The sequence below is a fragment of the Epinephelus fuscoguttatus genome, linkage group LG18, assembly GCF_011397635.1.
Source record: "Epinephelus fuscoguttatus linkage group LG18, E.fuscoguttatus.final_Chr_v1".
NCBI lineage: Eukaryota > Metazoa > Chordata > Actinopteri > Perciformes > Serranidae > Epinephelus > Epinephelus fuscoguttatus.
In genome coordinates this window covers 25,433,632-25,458,708 of record NC_064769.1, presented here as the reverse complement: position 1 = coordinate 25,458,708, position 25,077 = coordinate 25,433,632, and the positions used below count along the sequence as shown (strand labels likewise).

Here is a 25,077-nt window from a genome sequence, read left to right as displayed (position 1 = left end):
CCTGTTTCTTCTATACAAAAATAGACTCAGCTGTACCTTATAATTCAGCTGCACATCGGGGTATGTTGGATATACAGTATATTGTCATTAAAGCAAAGAGACATTTCAAATCAAGTCTGAATGATCCCAAAACCTGTTCATGCTCAAGTCAGGTTACTTCAATGAGTTACTTCATCTACACCAGAAAAGTCTACAGATGCACTGATGCCTCTAAAAAAAAAATCACTGGGATTCACAGCGCTCAGCAGGAAACAAACACGCCGATCTGATCCAGTAAATAAAACAGAACTAAAAGGAAAGAGTTGGTTTTCATGGCCTATCAGAGCATGTCTGCTACATCTCCTATTCAGTAACTCTTTATCAAGTAAATATATTAAATTTATTTAGAGTACAGTGAACAGTAGCTACTGTTGGAAAAACGGTGGAAATAAAGATAGATGCCACTTCCACAGTGCCAATATGTAAACAGATTTTGAAATGTAAAACCTTACAGTCTGATTTAAAAAAAAAATCTGATTAAAAAAGTGCCTATTGGAGTTTGCTTGTACCAAACATGACTTTTAGGCTTGGACGGTATCCATATTTTCATACCCTCTTAAAATTCAACCAGAGTTTACATTATATGACAACATTTGTGTGCAGCGCTCTCTATGTGCACCTCCACCCCCGACCAGCAAGTTTGCTACGTCCCCCACGCTCTCTTAGCTTTTCCCACTTAAACCGAGAAATACAACCGTACACCTTATGAATTTAAGTTTCTCTCATTCACTGGACTAGAACTACCTTAACTGCCTTTTTAACTTAACAGAAAACACTTCATTCATACTCAACACAAACAAATATATATTATGTTAAAACGTCATTAGTCTTCTTAGTCGTCTAGTTATCTAGCCCACTTCTCTAGCAATCACCAGCACTGGTTTGGTCAAAATAATAGTAACCCTGAATTACTGTTTACAGCCCTGTAATGTAATCCCTAGATGCTATGTCTGTCAGCTCAGCTATCTGTTCCACCAGTAGAGACTGACCTCTGGTGGTGCATGATGTGTACTACATGCAAGCTTTTGTGTGGACGGTAAATCCGGATCGGTAAATCAGGAAAAATTGGAAATATAACCCTAATTTACCAAGTTAGATGTAAAAATATGCAGGCTTTTGTACGATGTCTCTGATGTTGCTTGACAACTTTTTACAGTCCTGTTACATTATCCCTAGTCACCATGTTTGTCAGTTCAGCTGTCTGTTGTACCAGTAGAGACTGACCTCTAGAGGGACATTTTGTGTACTACGTACAATTGATCCTAAAAAAAAAAAAAAAAAAAAAAAAGCATTTTTTGAGGATGGTAAACTCGGATTGATAAGTTTGGATCGGTAAATTCAGAATCGGCTCGGTAAATTTGGAAATAGTCCCTGAATTTATCAGGCTAAATGTAAAAAATATGCAAGCTTTTTTGCATCCTCTCTCTGTTGCTGCTAGCCAACCATTCACACTCCTGTAACATTATCCCTAGTCGTTATGTCTGTTAGCTCGGCGGCCTGTTCCACGAGCAGAGACTGATCTCTGGTGGCGCATTATGTGCACTACATACAATCAATCCTCAAAAAAGCATTTTCGTACGAGTACAAAGAGTGTCTGTATTTTGAACCGTATTGAAAATCATACCGCCAGGATTTCTAAATGATATACCGTAGTACCATTATACCTCTCAAGCCTAGTGTGTTTCAGCACAACACAAAAACACTGCTCCATAGTGCAGCTACTGGTCAAAGACTCTACAGGCGTATTTTTTTTTTAACCCCACAAAAAAAAAATTAAGGAATGTACTTGCAAAAAACAGAAAGTGCATTACCTTTCCTGAATTCCTGCTGTTGCTAAATGAACAACATTGACTCAATCTGTGAGGTCCAGATAAACCATTTCTAAAATTTCTTTAATGTTGCTGCATGTTCATGTAGGTTATGGCAATTAACATAAAAATGATAGAACTCAGAAAATAAGAAAAAACTTAAAATTACAGTGGAACTGCTAATTTAAAGCAGTATTTGGGGATAAAAATGGAGGTCCTTTACAGGTTGTGTGTGAGCAACAGATGATACAGGAGCTTTGTTTTAATTTCTAAACACCCCTGGTTCTTCATAGTGAATTCTAATATTTCGAAATAGATACAATATGGCTGGACGATATATTCATAATCTATGGATAGATATCATCTTAGATTCTGGATATCATAAAATCATAAGGTTTGTCTTTTCCTAGTTTTAAAGGCTGCATTACAGTAATGTCATTTTCTGAACTTACCAGACTGTTGATTATTAATCAAAATCTCTTGTATCGATATTTTGTGAAAGCACCAGTAGTCAACCCTACAGTATCATATTATCATAGTGCACAGCCCCTAAGATCCAGATAATTTAGCATCAGTGCATCTGTAGTTCTGTCCCATGTGGCTGCCTCGACACTGACTGACCACAGTGACGCAGAAAGCTTCTCTCCATCTTACTAGCTGCATTCAACATGCCCAAATAAAAACTGTCATGTCACCTCGCTGACTTCTGGTCGTTAGAACAGTAGCTGCTTCGTGCTTTAAAAACTCAAAGGGGAAATATGACGGACGGAAAAAAGAGAACTGACAAGAGTACTTAAACCAGTTTGCAAGCAGCCACAGCTACTTCATCTCGTCGCTCTCTTATCGCACTCGCATTTGGCTACACTGATAGCAGGCTCAGTAATGTGACATCAGCCTATAAAACAGGACAAAGACCATTCAAAGACAATCTGACTACAGGGCATTTAAAAGAAATAAAAACACAGAGCCTCTCAGAACGTAGAAATGAAACGTAATTATTTCAGCTTTCTGAAATAAATAAAATTACGCAAAACAAACTCTTTATCAAACAAAAATAATGATTACATTTGTTGAAGAAATAAAGTTATGGCCTGTTTACGAGGCTACAACACAGCGGGATCTGCGCCACGAATGAACAAGAGATAAAATCAGTGTCTTTGTAAAAAACATTTTGGGATGATATCACTGACCCAAGTCATCACTGGTAGGTTTTTTTGCTACTTTATGCTGAGTGTAATGAGCTAGCAGTGCGGCTGAGGTTGGATAAAAATAAGGATATTCAAATGAGCCGGCACAGCGTTACAAACTCAGCAGGCTGCATCTCTGCTCTGTGGTCAAAAAGTCAGAAATAGCTCAATAAAGCTGGTTCAACATAAGGTTACGCATTGACGTCTAACAGAATCTCTCAGGCTGGATTCTTCCTTTCAGGCAACGCCACATCAGCAACATGTTGAGGCCAAAACAAGTGTGACGCAAAACTGCTGTTGGTCGTATGTGCTGCTGCGCTACTGCATCTGAAATAGGGGAACAAATGTTTCCCATGAGTCACAGCTGAGCAGAGGAGGTCACATTGTCACACTGATCAGTCAGAGGGGTTAAGAGAAGTAAACGGCAAATGATTTCCACATTACTGGGTCATTAAAACAAACCATAGCTTTTAAATTAAAGCATGTACAGTACATGCTTTAATTTAAAAGCTATAGTTTTTAATTGCAAAAACTCCATTCCGAGTGAGACACGGTGTCTCACTCGGAATGGAGTTTTTGCAATTTCTAGCTCTGACCTACACAATACTCCTTTGAGCGCTGGTTTAACCAATTCCTCAGATGATTACATGACACAGCCGAGATTTCCCAGAAGCCTCAGTGCTCTGTTTTCCTCTGTAGGCCCGTAGCACTGATATGTGTAAGAGCTTCACGAACTCCAACTTGAACAGATGCGTACCTGACAGCTCCTAACTCAACTCCTTTCGAAATATTTTGGATCATATCTAGCCTGTGAGCGCCACTGTTCTTAAAAAGCAACACAGATTTTGTTAACAGGGTGCAATAATGCCACATGCTCCCAATGCAGTGTTTGTTTCTTTCGGATTACTACAAGAAAATAACATTTGACTCTACACCTGATTGCTTTCATTCGTTTTAAGATAATAAATTACACCTTCAATTCCCTCTGTGTGCTTTTCACTGGGTAAATCTGCCTCTTGCACCATTTGGCATCCTCAAACTGAGTTAGAGCTTTTGCTTGAAGAATAGAGGTGACATCCCTTCAGCAGGTATAAATGGACATGGTACAAAAAACTTAAACAACTTGATAGCAAGAGGAACCAGCAGAAGTAGCACACGTTGAAGCCACCAGGTGGTGCTGCTACACTGCACTGGAAACACAACCGTATGACCAACTCTTCTGTGTATCTCTGCTTAAAAAACAAAATGACCTCCAACAAAATCACTTCCCTGATGAAGCTCAACATTACTCAACATGTCTATTGAGCTGTCTATTGAGCTGTAAGGACGTGGATCATAAAAACATCCTAAAGTTTCCCTTTGATGAACAATTGGTGGCTTTTAATAACATCTCGTTTTGACATCTGTTGCTACACCTCCTGCGTTTTCTCTGCCTGTGAGTAACTTCTGGTTGAATGCAAGGCTGTGCTGATGCCAAGCTCTGATGCCACGGCTTTTTTCAAGCTGATTTTAATATATTATTGATAATAATGGCTGAAGGGAAAATAGGAACGCTATAAAGTGTATGAACTTCTGGAAAATGGTTAGCAGTAATGGCAAGATTATGAGCATAAACATGCAAAAATAACAGGTGTGGTCCTTTAAATTAATTTTAAGACGTTGGATTCCAATTTACGAGTCTTGTTTCAGTGTTACATTTTCAGAGGCTTTTGCAACCTGACAGAAAATAAAAATATGTCGGGGATGCTCTGAATACTTCACGCAAATTATATTGATCGTATCCCTTTCCTGCAATGCTGAGGAGGTATCCTTCACGTCTGGCTCAATGCGAACACGGAGAGGATGGACAGAAAACACGCCTCTCGGAGACCGCGGTTAAATAAACACAAGCAGCATTGGCAACCAACTGTTAATTTGAAATATGATTAGAAAAAGTCAATAGGAACAACGACAAACAAAGAACAAAAAAAACAAAACAAAAGGAAAATGTCTGTACATAGTAGGTCTCTCCTCTTTCCCAGCTGTCCTTGAATGTACCATTTGTTACCTCCTTCACAGGTCAAATCTCCGAGAGAGACGACTCCTCTCCGTACAACCATCTCACAGGAGAACGGGGGGGCAAAGTCCAGCAGTTCACATCTGCCGCCCGGTTGGTCCTTTTCCTTGGCATGAGAGAGTGTGTTACACTGAGAGGGAGAGAGATACGGGGCAGAGACATGAGGAGGTGTTTCAGTTCGTCTCACTCGTTTTGTCCTCAGTCTGTTTGTCCTGGAGAAGAGTTATGAGTGACTCCCACGCCGCCTGGCACTGCGGAGGGGTGGAGATGGATGAAGTCAGTCAGCGGAGGGGGAGAAGGAGGTGGAAGGGAAAGAAGCAGAGACAAAAGGAGAGCAGTGTTACACGATTATTATTATACAAGATATTTAAGCACTGGCAGCTTCAAGGTCACTAGTAAGACGCCCTTTGCTCCTCCCTTAAGAAATGAATTTACCTCATTTGTTGTTGTATTGGACAACTTTAAATGTGAATGTCTGTGACTGTCAGTGGTAACAGGGTGTTTCTGCTAAAGAGCCCTCATGTTCAGTGAATCTAACCCAGATAAATAAAGGTCAACAACTGACAGCTTATTTCAGCTCAGCTCTAATGGATCTGGCCCCAAAAGCTCAGCTTGCTACACAAACTAGATTATTCAACAGTACTGACGTATTACTATGGCTTCACTGTGGACCTGTTGTCTGAAATATGGTTGATGCATGGAAATTCTGACCAATCAAGAGCTTTCTCTTGCAGGCATTTTATCTGGTCTGCAAGACAACTCTAGGTCTGAAAGCACCCTTAAATATAATGATTATAAGACCTTTTCGAGATAAATTTTGACCCAAGTTAAACATTTTGGACAAATCTTTTTCTCATTCAAGCACCGTAGGTGAGTATAAAGGTTACTGGTCCCGTATAGAGGCAGATTTTTATGTAGAAACACATTCGGCAACAAGTTAAGTGTGAGTATAAAGTAGAGAAGACAGAATTGTTATTAGTGTTGCACGGTATACTGGTACCAACGGTAGACCACAGTACTAAAACTCCACGGTACATATGATACCATCATGTTGGAGTACCGTAGTACTATGGTACCTCACAGTACCACTACTGTGGGATAAGTTCAAAGTCCAATCGCAAGAGGGTGAGTGCGCACGCCGAACAATAACGGTGCATGCTGGCCACCTGGCACTCAATATGCTGCTGCAGTGGTTTGTTTTCCAGTGACATTTCAGGTATTAGCTGAGCTATTGAGTATCTTTAAGCAGTGAAAGTTATTATTTATTTCTTTTTACCTGTAGGTTAGATTTGTTTATATATGCTACAGTGATTTGTTTTCCTCAGAGCTCTACGGTGCGAGCATTTTACTGGCATTTGCAACTAAAAATAGTTTTGTGCGAGCAAAAGAAATCATTCAGGGGCACGCTGTGCAAGTACAGATTTCAACCAGCAGCAGAAACAAAAGGCGAATCCTGCCGGTTGTGGGTTGAACGGGGGTCACAAACAGGAATACGGCGGAGCACTATGGCCACCGCAAGATAATGCGGTTTACCGGCGACCGAGAAGCCCAGCTTCAGGTCCAATAATTTCCTCTTTTGTCGGTGTCATGACTGCCCAGTAGTACCTGGACAGCCGAGCCGTGGCGGCACACAGGTATGTGATGTGTCAGAGGAGAAACAAGCCGTTCACATTTCTCTCCTTGTGGCAGGTAATGGTCCACAAACCTCACCGCACTGAAGGGACTGTTCTTTACTTATGAAGGGACTGTTCTTTACTTGTCAGGGGAGGAGGGTGGCTGGTTGATTTTTATTTTATTTATTTATTTTATTTTGATCCCCCCTATGTTCATCACTTATTGATGCTGTTTTTGAAGTATGAATAAGTCAATAAGTAATTTATTCCATTGAAATATCATTGATGTATTATAGAAAAGTGATTTATCTTTTTCTAAATGACAAAAGGCACATCTGCCTCATTCTTGCCGTGGTATCGTGATACTACTCAGAACCATGACACTTTCACTGGTATCGTACAGTGGGTCCCAATTTTGGTACCGTGACAAGACTACTTGTTATTAACTAGAATGGTACAAAAACACTGTGTCAATGCCTGACTTAAGGACATATGTGCATATAAAACAGTTTGGCCCTGAACCATATGACACATCGAGTTTATCTAGAAGCCAAAGACTTCACAGTCTTTACTGGACATGACATTACCCTAAGTGTGTGAGTGTGGGAAGATGTTGAGGGCTCCAGGCAGCGTCTGAGGAATGGGACTCTACTTTTAAAAATCAGTTTAGCTGGACAGAGACGTTTCTGTGCACAGTTAAAGCTCACTACATCCACAAAGTATTATATGAGACAGATAGTCTTTGAAAAAAAATATGTCCCTCCTCCTCCTCCTATTGCCTCTAATGGTATTTACTACAATGTACCGCGGCTCACAGAAAACAACCAATTAGAGCCTCTAGCACACCTGTCAAACATGTCAGTCACTGCTCATAAACTGCGGTCAAACTGGGCGGCGCTGATGAAATATGAATCAAGATACTGTTACTGCATTGCCTGTTTCTCACCTCAAATGTTTTTAGAAACACATTTTAGTGTACAGTTTAGCTGTAAAATGAGAACGTTTGTGACCCAGTCGCCATGCTTAAAACAGCTTATGCGAAAACTCAGTTGTGTGATGACAATTTAAGAAAAATGTCATCTTGCTAATGTTTTGATCAATGAAACGACTCAATCTTCTCACACAGATCTAAATTCCACGCTACTGCAGTGTCATAAAGTCAAGACACAGAGCTTTACAGCAGCCTACGCACCTTTTCATAGTGGTTGATGTTTTTGTCGGCCATGCCGGTGAGAAGCTGTTTGAAGTCTTGTCTCTTGTTGCTCTGCCAGCGCTCCCAGTCTGCCTTCAGGTCGGCATTGAAACACTCCACTTTGTCCTGGCATTTCTCCACCTCTGCCGGCATCTATGGCAAGAGAGAGGAAACTACAGCTACAGTGGCCTTCAGGGGACATAATGCAAGACTACAGGTTACAGGGCTACAGCCAGAGGGGGTGTGGGCGGTGCAGGAGTTTTGGAGAGAAGGGCTTTATTAGAGAAATATCACAGAGCGAGAAAAGACTTATTTTTCCCTCTAAAATTCTGAGAATCTTTCTTTGTGGTGTTAGTATGGCACATGAACAAAAGATATTCCTATCAGCACTGAAGGCGTTTATTTTAAGAGATTGTTCACAGTATTTTTCCACTTATTCTGAAAAAGATTAACCTCTGTTCTGTAAGATCATTCTTAAAATCATTACAGAAAGAAAAACTGAACTTCAGGAAAACAGACAATCCCGGAACTGGCAACAGTGAACACAGCAACTTTTAAGGCCTCAGTGTGTAAAAGGAGCCTCAGACTCAGATGAGAGGAAGAAGGAGGCTTACTGGCGTCCTGCTGTCCTCCTGTTTGCGCAATATGGCTGCTTCTAGTCGGCTCTCGTACTCCGCCTGGCTCTGGTCTCGCTTCCTCAAAACATTCTGTAATCAACCAGAAAACATCAGTTGTTTTATTTTGCACAGTTTGTGTGACGTTTACTGATACTGAAATGTTTCTAAAAGAGAGACAAAGTTAAACAGAAAGAAGAGATGCTGATTCAGGAGCTCTGTGAGTGCAGGACGTGACACACGCAGATTTTCAGATGCTACTTCCTCGATTCAGGGTCAGAGGTGGCTCAGTCTGCAGCTGTGTCCGAAATCCACAATGCACACTAACTCTAATCAGATTTTTAGTATGTAGTAAGTTCACACTGCAGAGTGAAGAATACTCAAACTATAAGAGTGTACAAAATGAATCTGGGCAATTTGTGAGTGTGGTGTTGATGCCCACTATTCTCCTGCAATGTGATGCACAAAGGAAACAAATTGTTGGTGAAACAGCTCATAAATCCCTTGGAAACAAACACCAAAAAAACAGTTTTAAATCATAAGGAAAAACATTTTAATGCTTATTTGTCTGTGACAGTTTGATTAACGCCCAGTGTCATGTATCATTTCCTGTTAGTATAAAATGGTGACGTACGCTGGGGTTTTTTTTATTTTGTACAACCCCGTCTCCAAAAAAGACACTATGTAAAATGTAAATATATTTATAGTATAGTAATATAATTGAAAAAAAAACAATCCCTATATAGACAAGATATTTAATGTTCAAACTGATAAACCTTATAGTTTTTGTAAATATACACTTATTTTGATGGCTGCAACACTTTCCAAAAGAGGGAAGCAGCCACTGTGTTACATCACCTTTTCTTTCAATAACACTCAATCATTGTTGGGAACTGAGGACATTGATTGTTGAAGTTTTGAAAATGCAACTCTTTGCCATCCCATCACTGATCCAACTCTTTTGAAACATTTTTTCCGGCATGAAATTTAGAATAAGCATATATTTACCAAAATAAGGGAACCTGATGAGGTAGAACATTAGTTATCTTGTCTTTGTATTGTTTTCAATTGAATACATGTCAGAAAAAAAGGATCAGAAAATGATCACATTGTGTTTTATTTACACTCTAGACAGTGTCCCAACTTCTATAGAAAACAGTATTCTTTGATGATTAGTATGCAGTCCAACCTGAATAGAATTAGTATATGGTATGGACTTGGGACACAGTGTGTGTGTGTTTGTGTTTGGCATTGATTAAGCATTTACTCTGATTTTTTTATTACTATAAATCAAATAATAATTTTCTCTTTATTTTTCATGATGAAGTCTACGAGGGGATTTTTTGTTGCAGTACTGCAGCCAGCCACTAGGCCCACAAGGCTGACTTGCTATTCTGTAGCCAGCTCTCTCCCAACAACAAACCAAGGTGTCTAAAGGTATCAGACCCTTAAATTTAATGCTTTTTAAGACCTTTTCAACATAAATTTTTAAACGAATATAAGACTGATTTTTGGACGATACATATCCTTGTCAAATTAAAGCATTAGGTAAGAAGAAAAGGTAAGATCTATGTATGTGGCCATATCCAGAAGAAGATTTTATGTGGGAATATGGATCAATGGATCTACAGAATGAGTTAGGTAATCTACATTTTGTCAACAGGTAAGTGCAAGTATAAAGTTAAAAGACAGTATCAGGTTCAGTGGTAGGTTTAAAGATTTGTAACATTATAAATGTGGACTTTTATGCAGATGAGCTTTAATCATTTTGACAAACAATTAACAGATGGATAAATATAATTAGATTAAATGTTTGTGGCAATTAAGAGCCCACAAATTCAAATTTATAACTATTCAATTACTATTAAAGGGATAGTGCACCCAAAAATGAAGGGGGGCTTAGGTGAAGTTTTAGAGTCCTCACAACACTTGCGGAGATCCGAGGGGGGAGTGGGTAGCAGCACAACTGCACACCTAATGGCTGACGGCGCCCCAGATTAAAACGCCCAAAAAGCCACATAATTGAAATCACAAAATATCTCCATACTGCTCGTCCGTAGTGATCCAAGTGTCCTGAAGCCCTGACATAAACAAAAGCTATAAAACTTCACCAGAGCCTCCCTCGGCATGAGGGTGAGTAGTTAATGGCTGAATTTTCATTTTTGGGTGCACTATCCCTTTAAGGCCCATGATTTCTAAAATTAAATTTAAGACTTTTTAGGACCTGCAAACAAACAAAACACGTCCTGTACGACGTCCCTCGTCCCCCTCACCTTCATGGACTCTATGTAGAGGACATACTCTCTGAGTACGGGCAGGAAGTCCTGGGTCATGTTCTCACTCAGGTCATCCAGCGCTGAGCAGCACGTCGTCACACAGCCAGCCACGCCCTCCAGGGGGCGCCGCAGCTCATCCTCCGACCCCACCCAGCTGGAGTACACTGTGCCGTACTCACGCAGCTCTGTCAGGTACTCTGGTGATGGGTAAAAGGAAAACAAAGAGGTGATTAAACAGACAAACAAGACACTTTCTTTTTTCCTTTTTCAGTTGAATGTCTGCTGAATTTTCATACTCCTTGGATTCTCTGTTTCTAGATTTTAAGTTTGAGCAGCTAATATTCTGTAACAACATCAAAGCAGAAGTTTTTTTTTCTTTCCTCACAGGCGATACGGAGAGATCGACGAGTTTAATTGCAAAATCTATATTTGTAAATTACACACGGGTGGGTGATGGCTAAACGCTGAGTCAAGCATGCGAGGCATTTTCTTTTCCACACACTCTGTCAGCTCGTAGGCCTTTATTATCTACAGCTCCCTGAGCTTCCATCTTATCTCCTCCAATATGGAAACAAGGACCTTTGGTTACGCTGCAGACTCAGGCCACACACTGCAACACATCCAAAGCCCGAACAGATGGTGACAGGGAGCATTTCACACGGCAGATGTCAGGTATTTACAGGATCACTTGTCATGCATGAGTTAGGCCTGCACTTATCAACCGTGCACCCTTAAGGCCACAGGCTGTGGGTTTTTCTCCAACCAAACACTAACGCCAGTGAATCAATACTGCACACAAGCTAGTGTTAGCCACCCGGCTGACGACTGAACACTGCATGACATAAACTAACCACAACCGCAATGTAGCACATATGAAAAAGCTGGCAGGAAGTAGTCCACTAAGAGAAGAAACAGAAAATAGAGGGTACTATTTGAGGGCATGTTGCAAGCAGCACACACAACTGTTTCAAAATGTTGCTTCCTGGTGCCTCAAATACATATTTGGAAGAAGAAATTATGAAGAAGTGGCTTTTGCTCTCTCGCTACTGGAAGTGCCTGTTACATCCCAGGGCTTATGTGTACCAGCATAATGCTCTGTGTCAATAACAGAGTCAGTAAATAGAAGAGGATGAAAGGGAGACACCTGTGCAGTTAAAATCATTTCAGAACCCAGCTTTTTATTTCTCTTTTTCACACTGAATATAATTTCAATTTATCCAGTTACTTATTGCTTTATGTTGCTCATTTATACACCCTTTAAGTATGATTTTAATGGAATAATTTCTCATTTGTTAAAGGCATACTATACAGGACATGTTGGTTACTGTCTGTAAACAACTCCAGTGAAAGTGAAAGCCAACCCCAGTTTCATTTTAGTGCACTATGTTTGCAGGGTTTTTTGGGGGGTTTTCTGACCCTTACTGCCTCGCACCTGGTCACTACCTTTAAAGAGTCCCGACCTCACCTGCACACTGTGCCCACCATCATCCCGAATACAGCAATTTACAAAGACAAAAGGCATATACAGGTAGAGGTCTATGCAGATATATATACCTCCACACTTGTAGTCGATCATAAGTGATTACTTTTGTATGAGTCTATGCGGAAAGCCCTCTCTTTATTGTCAAATTATAATGAATCAATAAATTGGTTTATAACCATCTGCAAGCCTGCTGGGTTCTCTATAACATGTAAAAGATGACTTAGTATTGGACCTTTAGCCCCATTTCCGCCAAAAACTTTCAGTATGCTACCTTTGGAACCAAAAGTAATCCTTCAGACATGGTACCTAGACCCTAGGGTTTCCACCACAAACAGTACTCTGAAATGTGGGTGGGGTTGTTGTCACTCACTGCTCTGTCAAGCATCCGCTGTGTTTCCTGGCTCTTCACCGGTCATTTCATTATCACTGGTCTAACCTGACTGCTCCTTGAGGATCCTCTGAGCGATGCGGTCGATGGTTCCCAGTTTCTGGCTGAAGGTGTCCAGGTATTCTCCCATGGCGCAGAACTCCGGCGGCCGCGCCCGCAGCTTGTAGCCTCCGGCCACGTGCTTCACTGACTCACCTACTTTGGTCAGCAGGGCCAGACCCTGACGCTTGTTCAGGTCCTGCAGACAGAGTGACAACAGGCCCCGACATTGAGAATCACAGTACACAGGCATGAATCGACAAACAGGAATAAAACATGGACTTTGTGATACTCAAACACAGACATGACCAGATTTCTATTCATATTTTGTAAGTAAATAATACAATCTAATCCAAAAATGTTAATATTCTGTTCGTCTCTCGTACCTAACGGGCTGAAATTGTCACATGCATGTTGAAAAGAACCCGACAGCTACTTTGGTTGTCTATTTTATCACCACTGTCGATGTTACGCTTATGCTCCACTTTCTTTTACCAAGTCCAATTATTTTACTGCTGCAACAACCTCATTTCCCCACAGGGATCAATAAAGTCTTGTCTTGTGTCTCAGCTACTTAGAGACAAAAATTGTGACTGATGGCAGATCTGGAGAACACACATATACACACACACACACACACACACACACGGAAGCAGAAGCTGTGTGTTTTGTGGTACTGCACTTTACTGACAGATAGCTGCTGAGATTACGTTTTGTGTAACGACACGCTATATAACACAGTGAATTGCACACAAGCATGTGACAGAAAAAGCTCTGTCGGTTTGCCTGACTGACCTGAATTCATCTGTGTGTTGATCATGTTGAGCAATCTTTTTTTTCCTGTCCCACAAAGTCAAACAGTGAACTTTCCACCCCTTGTGTTCTCTCACCTTGGCAGTTAGGAAAGCGTTTAGATGTGGGTTGAAGGAGAGGACGGGGTGGTCGGCGACTCGCTTCAGGAACTTGTCCAGAGCCTTCATCCGCGTCTCCACGAACTCTTCCGAAAAACGATCGACCACGCCCTTCATCACGAACTTCTCTGGCAACGGCTGCAGATGAGCAGAGATTAGAGGAAATGGGAGAAGCAGAGTTAGAGGATGTAAATAGAGGGTTTCTCGATGACAAGCGGTACACAAGGCTGCGTCCGGGCTCATTTGACCTACAGGGATGAGGTGGGTTGGCTGGCTGTCCTCCAACTTGATCCTCAGCCAGTCAAAGTCCTGGTACCGCCGCCGCACACAGTACTCTGGTAGGTCAAACTCTACCCGTGTTGTCTGAAGGAAAAACACACAAACAATAAATCACCTTCTAAAAGCCAGTGCATTAGCACACATATCACAGGCACACATTATACTGGAGGGGGAACATGTCTCTGCACACGTCAGGATTACTGTACATGCTTACTGACCTTGAAATATAGCTGACACTGCGCACACACACTCTCTTTCACACTATAGTGTTAAATGGCAGCCCCCACATACTCTCAATTAACACTTTGTGCTCATAGTGGGCTGTGATATTTGTCTACGGCCTCTGAGCCAAGGCACCATGGTGCGCATAGCAACTGTCGTCATGACGCCACCCGACGGCTCCTGGCAGCGTCTCCCCCTGAATCTGTTTCTTTCATTACACGACGGAAAGGCCCTGCTGAAAGTCAGAGCAAATTAAGTTGAGTCAGGCAGCGCGGCGGCTCCGAGGCCTGCTGCTGTGTTTACTGGCAGACAGATGTCATGATGGAACACAAGATCCACATAAGTTACTGAATACATCTCCCCGCTGGAGTATAAATCTTTTATGGGGAGCTGGAGGAAGTGTTTTCCTAACAGAAGCTGCATCTGTTCTACCAGCCTGGGATGCATTCTTTGCCTGCAGGAGGCAACATCTGCGGGTTCGCAGTTTGAAATTGGTGCCTTTCCTTTTACTTTCCATTCCTGCAGGTGGCACATTAGCTTTGAACTGATAGCACAAATGTTAGCAGAATTTTCAGATAATCAACAACAGAAAATGCAAATTTATGCACTTTTTCATCCATTGCTGTTTAGCGAATACTGAGGGTTGATTCATCAAGATAAGTAGAAGGTGGTGCTAATTCTCCAGTCAGGAGAAGAAGACGGAACAAGATAACATAATTAAAAAGGAGCGCCAGTCAAAGCCTGGATGTAAAATAAAAACTTATCTGTAAATGACGGGATAAAATTTTGGTATCAGAAGTGTTCTGGTTTCCATTTGTGGCCCAAGTGGGATTGACCAATTACATTCTAACGGCAGCAGAGTCTTAAAGCATGACAAGTTAGCTTCATATTAGCTTTATTTAAATTAATGTCCATTTATATGCAGATATGATAGGCCAGGAGTAGGCAACCTGTGGCTCTTTCGCCCCTCTCCAATGGCTGGGTTTGGCAAAAAAAGAAATTAGTAATAATATAGAAACTGATAATGACTATTTTTTAAGATTTTCATTTTTTGTCAAAGGCCTTGAGTGACTCTTACATTCTCAGTTGTAAAAATGTGTAGTCTATTGGGGCTGCAACGATTAGTCGACTAATCGATGACTAATCGACTATTAAAATAATCGGTGACTATTTTAGTAGTCGACTAATCGGTTTGAGTCATTTTTCATAGAAAAGTACCATAAAAGTACCCCAAAATACTCTTATTGCAGCTTCTTACGTTCAGATATTGGCAGCTTTACACACTCTCCCATGACGGTAAACTAAAACCCTTTGGCGTGAGTACGAAACAAGACATTAGATGACATCATTTTGGGGTTTGGGAGAGACAGACCAACATTTTTCAACATTTTAACACATTTTTTCGATGAAATGATTAGTCGACTAATTGAAGAAATAATCGACAGATTAGTCGACAATGAAAATAATCGTTAGGTCCAGCCCTATAGCCTACACACTGAATAAAATTACGTTTTTACATTTCGTCAACTAAATGTACGTGATATGGCCTATCTCTTTTTCCTATAAATTTCAGGGATGCACCGAATATTCGGTAACCGAATATATTCGGCCGAATATTGCAAAAAAACACACATTTGGTAGTCGGTGGAATAAGCTAAAAGCAAGGCCGAATAATAGCGGTGTGTTTTGATAACGCAATCAAACAGCGTGCCGTGACGGGCTGGGTAAAATGTCGGCAGTGTGGCGATCCGCCCGTCACCACACTCGCATTTGCGACTAAAAATAGTTCATTCAGATCATTCAGCACGCTGTGCAAGCAGCCTACAGATTTCAACCACCAGCAGAAACGAAAGGCGAATCCCATCGGTTGTGGGTTGAACGGGGGTCACAGACACAGACAGTGGTCTAATGTATTCCTGTTAAATACGGCGGCCATAGGCTTACCGCGACGGAGAAGTCGGCTCCAATAATATCCTCTTCCTGGTACCGAACACAGGTATGTGACGTGTCAGAGGAGAAACGAGCCTTTCACGACCCACAAACCTCACCGCACTTTAGGGACTGTTCGTTACTTATGAAGGGACTTGTCAGGGGAAGAGGGTGGCTGGTTGATTCTTATTTTATTATTTTATTTTATTTATTTATTTTATCTTGATCCCCCCTATGTTCATCACTTATTGATGCTGTTTTTGAAGTATGAATAAGTCAATAAGTAATTTATTCCATTGAAATATCATTGATGTATTATAGAAAAGTGATTTATCTTTTCATAAATGACAAAAGGCACATCTGCCTCATTTTCACTGTGGTATCGTGATACTACTCAGAACCATGATATTTTCATTGGTATCGTACAGTGGGTCCCAATTTTGGTACCGTGACAACACTAATCTGGAGGGGGTTCATCTGCAAAAACTAATGAAAAACTAAACAACAATATTCGGTATTCGGCCAAGAGTTTAATATTATTCGGCTTCGGCCACAAATTTTCATTTCGGTGCATCCCTAATAAATTTTGCCAAACTTCAATATTGACGGCTTGTCTTGGATCTCCCTAGCTAAACTAAGCTAGCTATGGATTCCAGATTAAAAAGTCTTGGAGGACTATAGAGAACTTAACAGTGTGTGGACATGTTTGCTTCTACCGCCAACCCTGCAATGTAGCTCATTTAGATCTATTAGTAATGTTGATGGGCGAATTTTGACTGACTGTTAACTGCATCATAATGCTCAAATATGTTCTACAGCTCCAGGCAGATTATTTGAGACCTTTGGATAATAAGGGTTTCTGACCCCTGTGATAGGCTAACAGAGATTAGTTGAGATGTCTTAGCTCAGATATCTGGCCCAAAATATTGGCCCTTTGCCCCCCAGAAGCTTATCTTTATCAGATAGCCAACAGACTCTGGGACTGACCTCCCCAAAATAAAACCTTACATCTTAACTGTACATCCAAGAATAAACTCTCTAGGGTTGTGACAATGGCAGGTAGAATAGTTGGCAGGCCACAAAAGCCCTTGACCCAACTCTTTACAGAAAGGACGAGGAAGAAAGTTGGGAGTATCTTCAGCCAGTTTGAGCTCTTGAGCTCCAGGATGTGCTACAGAGTGTGGCAGTAGTGCCTCAATATAGTAGTGTGCTATAGTGGCTCTGGCAACCAAAAACGTATTTAAGGAGTCCGTCTTCCCAACTGACATCACTATCCTTACCTCAACAAAGTGACTGATGCCTCTTAAACCATAGTCAGACAATGAGCCGATCTAATGTGTATTCTCTATGATGGATTACCTACTTCAGGTGGCGCAGATAATTTCACCGTATGCTCAGAAAAATGGTTCGGAGCAACATCAAGCATAAAACATGCTAAACAACCACTGTGACCCAATTAGACAGAGGTTTAATACGACCCCAAATGCCCAAAGAGAACCAGGTAGACGGTGTTACCATGACACCAGCCAATAGCCGACCTTTGTGGAGACTCTGTAGGTGATGTAGGTCTCCATGGTGGAGACGTGCTTCTTTGGGTCGTCGACCGTGACAAAAAGGTCACGGGTCTCTGCGGCGTCCGCATAGGGGTCCCGCACATCTGCTTCCAGGTCGTCGTCCAGCTGCAGCCTGTTGAAGAGCGAGGACGTGGAGGCGGGACTCGACGTCTCGACCGGCGTGCCGTTGGTCAGCCCCGCTTCCTGCGTGGACAGAGACAACAATAGTGACACCAAATTCAGATGATGTGGAAAAAGCAGCAAACAATGGGCTGATAGATTGATGCTGATGGGGATGGGGATGGTGACGGTGATGCAGTCGTGTCTCTCGGTCAATGGGGCTGTTGTCGAGGCTGCGAACACACCCTGCATCATCTGACACTACTGCTGTCTCTATAATTGAATGATGGAGGAGAGGAGAGGAATGGAGCATTTGTGGAATTGGGGATACATTTCCACAGCCAGTACGACAAAATCAAACTGTGGGACAACAGTGGATAGGTATACTATCTCTAGGTTGATGAAACGAACAAATATCTGAAAGAAACCGTTGGTGTTTGAGTTTTTTCCATCAACAGATGATGACTTTTACTTTATATAAACAGATCCATTTTCCTGTAGTGCCTTTAATGGCCTATTTTCTGGACAAACAAGTGTTCGCTGCATTAATCCATACAAAACAGATTCAATAAATATCTCTATCAAACTGATGTAAGACTATTCATACACTATTCGAAGGTGACGCTCTTACACGGTTGTTTCAGTGCAAAACACATGCTGTCAGACTCATTCTAACACTTTCAGTTTTTCCAAGTGTTTTCTATAGCAGCAAATGGAGAGCAAACAACAAACTTCCCCCGCAGGCTCCATCCAAAAACAACAAGAGCGCTAAAAAAAAACACTATAAAAGGCAAATAACTGGACAAAAGTGTCGGCTGTGGAAAGTGTCTCAGCAGGCTGAAGGCAACAGAATGTTAAGTGTAAACAAAGACTAAAATGTAAACAGCGCTACAGGAAGGTAAGCAAAACACAGAGACAGCAGGGCTGCGTCATCAAAACTGGCCCTGAAAGTAAAACACACACATCTCTCACTACAGCAACCTGTTCTTGTGACAACACTTCTCACGAGTCCTCCAGGGCCCCATCTGACCTCACGTGAGGACACCAGACCTCCGTCCACGTTAAGGCGCGAGTTAAAAAGCAGCTAACGGTCAACCTGAATCACTTTTTCTTTTAATCGCCTCCTGTGTTGCAACTTTCCAATTTGACCGGCGTCAAGAAGTGCTACCCTCTGTCTCTCACTCCTACACACACACACACACACACACACACACACACACTCTCTGCAAGTTCACACGCTGACCACACACACATAATTTTTCACACCACTCTGTCTCTGCTTCTGTATACACACACACTCACACGGATAGGCTGCTGACGTTGTGTGAGCACTTTTTACACTGTGGTCCTAACCTGCACTGGTAATCACACTTCAGATAATTGCGTTGTGTTGCATCATTACACCACTGTGAATGAACAACCAGGCCGAGGCAAAGTAGCCTCGACAGACAGGGCTGTACCCAAATTCATTTTTCACATGTGAGGCTTCTATTGAGGCTATCGAATGGGGGTCTGTGGAGTTATCCTACGATGGTGCAATGGTGGAAGTAGCATCTTACAAATGCATGCTCAGTAGAATAAATGGCGACCAGGAGAAAGGAGAATCTCCTTGGGACTGGTTATGGACTCATATCAAAATGGAGGATAAGCCAACATAATTATGAACTTGCTGAGTGTTTATGTGACCCTGTAGAGTGATGCTTAAGGGACATACGTGTGACATGTTTTTGTTTGTTAGTTAGCGTTCTTCTCTTTCTTTCTAGACTTATTTGTTAATTTTTCTTTATGTACTGGAGTCCAACTCCATATTATCAAAAAGTACGTGCCTTGTATTCTTGTACGCCTGGAAAACACTATATAAATGCCATACCGAGCATTTCAAGACAATAAAAGCTTGAATTATTAAAAAAAAAAAAAAAACTAGTTTTGAACATCTGTCATCATATTTTACATCGTCATCATGACCCTAAAAAGATTATAATCTAAACAAAATTCTCAGTTTGAATAAAGTGATTCAACAGATTAAATTACTTAATCTTGTTTTTATTACATCAAATTTCTTTAATGAATATATCTCATCAGTTTTCTTAACATAAATACATGTAGGGAGTAAGCTAATCTAATGAGTAGGGATGTCCTGATCCAGCTTTTTCACTTCCAATCCAATACCTATATTACAGCCTTGAGTTTTGGCTGATACCGATACCAATCCGATTCAAGCGCGTATTATACATATTCACTTATTTTGTTGTCAGTCGTGTTAGAAAAGGTTTGATCAAGCGATATTACTCTAACAAGAACAACTACTTAATCGGGTTAGTTAGAATGGTCCACAACAGTTGGTATGAGAAACTGATGTGTTTATTATTAACAGGGTTAAATAAACAAACTTTAAATACATACATACATTAAATAAAAAATATTGCTAGTTTGCTTTGGCTGCTTTGGCCCCTTAATAAATAGAAAATAAATCAACACAAGAAATCTTTAAAATGTCTAACACTGAAATTAAAATAGCAGCAAGACTCCACACACTTGTGCTTTGGCCCCCTAATAAATAAAAAATAGATTAACACCACAAAACATTGTTGACATTTAACAAACAATGCAGCCTTTCCTTTTCAGTTGTTTTTGTAGTGTCAGTGCCAGCCTGGTGCTGCTGTTTCCTGAGTGTCTACATGCTTGCCTGGTGGATTGATAGTAAGTGCTGGAGCGGTCACTGGAATGGACTGCTTGAATCGCGGAGCGCTGGGCTGGCCGGAAAACCTGGATCGGACTCAATGAAAAACTGGATAGGAGTTCTGGATCCGCATTTTTCCATGTAGTCCGATCCGATGCACGTTTTTTTGCTAATATCGGTGGCTGATACGGATCCGAATTTCGGATCGGGACATCCCTACTAATGAGGGCATAAAATAACAATGAAATATACCAGTGGTTCTCAAACGGTGTGCCATGATACCAATCCGGGTGTGCTGTGGGATTTTGTGACAACCATACATTATTATTACTGCAATATTCGACCTACACAAATAGTTATGAATCAATTTAATTTAATTTTAATTTTTAATCAGTATGTTGTGTGCACACATTTCCTAATAAAGAGGCAAACTCTGGCTAAAAAATGTAATTTAATTGAATTTAAAAACCTTCACAGGGATTATCTTACATTATTTCCCCTTTAAATGGATGTCTAATTGGTGCTTTGATGTCATTTAAAATGTTTAAGATGAATTCTTGAATCATTTTGTTAATAAATATTTCATGAGTAATGGTTGGCTGCCAATTTTTAGTTAATATTAGTAAATAAAAACAAACATTTATGCAGCGATAAGAGCAATAACACAGGTTAGAGAGGCTGTTGTGCACAGATATAAACACAGAAGACCACTGAAAGAGGCCAACAGTCACACCCTTAGACATATGGCAACTTTATGCTACAATAAACGAGGCAATAAAATAAATGAGAACATTATTTCAAATTTAAGTGTTATCGTTAAAGTCTGGTGCAGAAGTTCGTTGTGCAAATGATGGAGGCTGCAACCTAGGTAACTATGTGGAAATGTTTGGATGGCATGAGTTGGAAACAATCCTGTGCAGTCAGGAGTCTAACACTACAGATAGTACAATGCTGATAGTATTAGTGTTGCTCAATCTTAATCTGCAACTGTGCAGAAACATCAGGTTTAGTGAATAGGGATGCAAACAAAGGCTGCACAGCTTTGAATGTTGATTCAGAATTTGAATGTCACCCTTACAAAGTCTGAAGTTTCAGACTATTTGGTACAGCCCTGACAGACAGTGAGGAAGAATCTGAAAATATTACACTGGGCGAAGCAGATCTGTTTCAAATACATGGAAAAGTTGGGAAGCTGTGATATGGGAGTTGACAGATGTGAAGTTCTACTTATTGCTAATACTGCGATAAAGCTCATATTTTGCATTTTAGAGTGTGCTAGCTCCTTTAAATCTTCTGAACATACTGGACAGCTTTTTGGAGAAATATGTGGGCAGACATTTTGACGTGTCAGAGCAGGACAAACACAGATGTTTCTGATAACATTAATGATGGCTCCATTCTATTCAAGCATCCCAGTGTGACAGAGGGCCAGCATGCGTGATACCAGCACCCTGACACCAAAGCAGTTAAACGGAACTCAGCTATTATTCAGTGTACTATTTAAACCTGTGCTCTGCCTACTGTGACTTGCCAAAATATCTCAGCTGAAAGGGGCCAAGTAAATGGCACCAACCTCTGTTTAAGGATATGACTGTTACTGCATGCGCTCTAATAGTTGGACCCAAAGTCTCATATTACCATAAGAACGATACTGTGGAACTGAGTCAAAAATAAACTGTGCATGAACTGCAATTTCCAGATTTTCAAAGAAGTCTGTTCGACCGGAAATTCTTGTTTGCTTTCTCAGGTAAAGAAACTAAGACCGTAACCATAGCAGCAGGTCAGTGATGTCATTTAAAACCATTACTTTGCACTGCTGGTCATAACATAATTGATCCTCTATTTTTACACCTGCAATTTTGATATTTTTATTTCATTCCTGTGTATTTCTCTTGTATGTTTGTATGTATGTCTATCTATCTATCTATCTATCTATCTATCTATCTATCTGTTTGTTTAATATTGTGTGTACATTAGTACGGAAGCGTATTGCATTCACTTGACAAATTAAAAAAAAACAGTTTAATTGAGTATTTTTTTCTGTTTTTCAGAGTAATTTCTTTATTTTTCTGTTTTACGGTGTAATTTTTTTCTGTTTTTCATGGTAATTTTGTTTCTGTTTTTCATGTTTGTTTTTTTTTGTTTTTCGTGATAATTTTTTCTGTTTCTCGTGGTAATTTTGTTTCCTTTTTCGTGGTATTTTTTTTTTGTTTTTCGGGGTAATTTTTTCTGTTTTTCTGAGTATTTTTTTCTGAGTTAAGAGAGCAATAGAACAACAGACGCTTTCATTCCTTTCTTGAGTAAGGTGCCTGCGTAAAGTCGACACACTAATGATAACACCATCTATATGACTTAAAGACAAGAGTATCTCCCAGTGTCTCAAACCCAAAACAAAGTAAAACTGGATTAAACTAAACAAGCGGGTCATGTTTGCTTCCATTATATCGAGCTCTCAAGAAAGGAATGAAAGCATCTGTTGTTCTATTGCTCTGAGAAAACAGAAAAAATGACCCCGAAAAACAAACAAAAAAATACCACGAAAAACAGAAAAAATTACACCAAAAAACAGAAAAATAAAAAAATTACTCGGAAAAACTGAAAAAATTACTCAATAAAACACTTTTTTTTTTTTTTAATTTGTCAAGTGAATGCAATACGCTTCCGTACATTAGTGACCTGCCTTTTTTTTTTGCACATGGACCCCGGGAAGAATAAAAAATAAAAAAGGACGGAAAAAACGAAAACCTCAGCGACTTGTTGCTATATCATATAAGTTCAGAGCATTATATTTTATGCAAGATGCATATGAAAAATATTGCTTGACGAAACACAAAGCGATAGCACGTTTATCCAAGGTGGTACAATACACTTAATTAATTATCCTAATAATAAGAAATCTTGTGGTCTTGCTGGAAGATACAGAAATTTGGGGACGTTATAGGGCAAGAAATTAATAAAGTCTTCACCACTGATCTAAAAAATGATCCAAAAGACATGCTACATGGTACATCAAATGATTTTATTATGAATACGTTTAATGGTTAAGTCTATGAACTGCAAGAAAGTGATTTCAACTAAAACCAAGCAGCAAAAGGTCACACTTGAATATAATTATTTGGATTACTTGACATGTATCCTGCACTCGAAAGATGATGTGCTTAATAAAACATGGATGTCTTTTATGTCCGATATTCGATTGGAAATTTCAAGTATTCTTATGAGAGGGTTTATATACTGTACTGTGTCTTCACTTTATAGCTGTTTGATCTGTGAGCCGAGATGTTTTGTTTGTATATTCTGTTGGATGATATATGTATTGTTTTCCACTAAATAAAATAATAAGACGGAATCTGTCTAATTGTTAAATCTGCAACTGGATCTGCATTAAAAAAAAAGTTACAGACAAGATTTTGTCATTCTCGTGGGTAGAAAATAGCACAGGTTACAAAATGTAAAGAATGCAGAGTTAGAAATGGTTCCAAAAAAATCTAATCCAACCCCAAAAAGAGACCACTTGTTCGCAGACCTGTGATCTAGCTATCCATCAACTTTTATTGAAACATGTTGACAGACTGGTCGACTGGGACCTGAACCATTAGCTCCTCTGTGACGGGCGAAAACAAAGGGACTCTTACAGACTTCACATTTTTAATTAGTGCGATCTTTTGCCTCTGGTTACTCAGAAATAAGAAAAATTAACCTATCACATCATCTCCTACTGGCAATAATTAACTGCAAACCAAAGTGGCTGCTAAGTGTGTGGACTCTATGTAAAACAACAGCAGGAAGAACAAAAGCTTTGTGGTTTGTTTGCTGGGTCCATCCTTGTTTACACAGCACGCTGAGGCTGATAATGATGTCAGGGCCCTTTACAGAAAATGGAGACCAAAAGAGGTGTAAACTGGAGTCAGTGTAATGCAACATGATCTAATTCAAATGGTGTTAACACGTGACTCATTGTAGCCTTTGAGTATGTGTGTATCAGTGAATGTATGTGCATTATTTGGATTATTTTCTGCCTGTTTTTTTTATGTATCTGCTGCTTGTTTTTGAGTGCTTTTTGGAGCTAAGACACTGTTTAGGGGGTTTGCATGCATGCAACAGTGATTTAGTGCAACTCAGGTTGAACTTTAACCTCCAGTCATAGGTGATAAATCTTCAAACTGACAAAAATTAATTAATATTACCCAGGAAAGGCGTTGACTTATGTTTATCCCATTATCTCCATTAAACTTCCATCACTTTGCTGCCACTTGTTTAATGGGTTTAGCCACAAACACTGGTGCCAGCCTGTGAACAGGTTACTTTACATAGTATACTTTGGTTAGCAGTGCTGTTCCCGTCGCCTGGTTGTTCCCTATCAGTCAACCCGGTGAGGGAGCAGCCCCAGCGGACCCTACCTTGTCCCCTCCGATGTTGACGGTGACGGAGTGCGGCTCCTCGGCGGCGGACAGCGGGTGGAGGATCTCCGCGATGGGCTTCTGCCCCGAGCTGGCCAGGCCTCTCGGAGCGCCGACACTCATCCTGCGGGAGGCGGGAAGACGTGACCGGGTGTCGGAGGGGGTGCTTAACGGCTGTCCGGTTCTCCGCAGCTGGTAACGGTTGGTGGAGACACAGGGAGGCTTCTCGCTCCGTTCAGGTCTCTTCGGTTGAGATGTTACACCCGCTGGTTGGTCACAACTGTCAGC

At 40.6% G+C, this 25,077-nt stretch overlaps 1 protein-coding gene across 1 annotated transcript; it reads right to left on the bottom strand.

Annotated features, from left to right (window-relative positions):
• Window positions 1-1,303: 1,303 nt before the first annotated feature.
• On the bottom strand, window positions 1,304-25,077 carry snx30 (sorting nexin family member 30). Its single transcript, XM_049559879.1, has 9 exons — window positions 24,790-25,077; window positions 17,575-17,793; window positions 13,859-13,969; window positions 13,586-13,744; window positions 12,705-12,894; window positions 10,783-10,982; window positions 8,510-8,602; window positions 7,896-8,048; window positions 1,304-5,341 (listed from the first exon to the last, which is right to left on the bottom strand). Exons 1-9 carry the CDS (start codon window positions 24,910-24,912, stop codon window positions 5,264-5,266), a joined length of 1,326 nt encoding a protein of 441 aa, XP_049415836.1. The 5' UTR covers window positions 24,913-25,077; the 3' UTR covers window positions 1,304-5,263.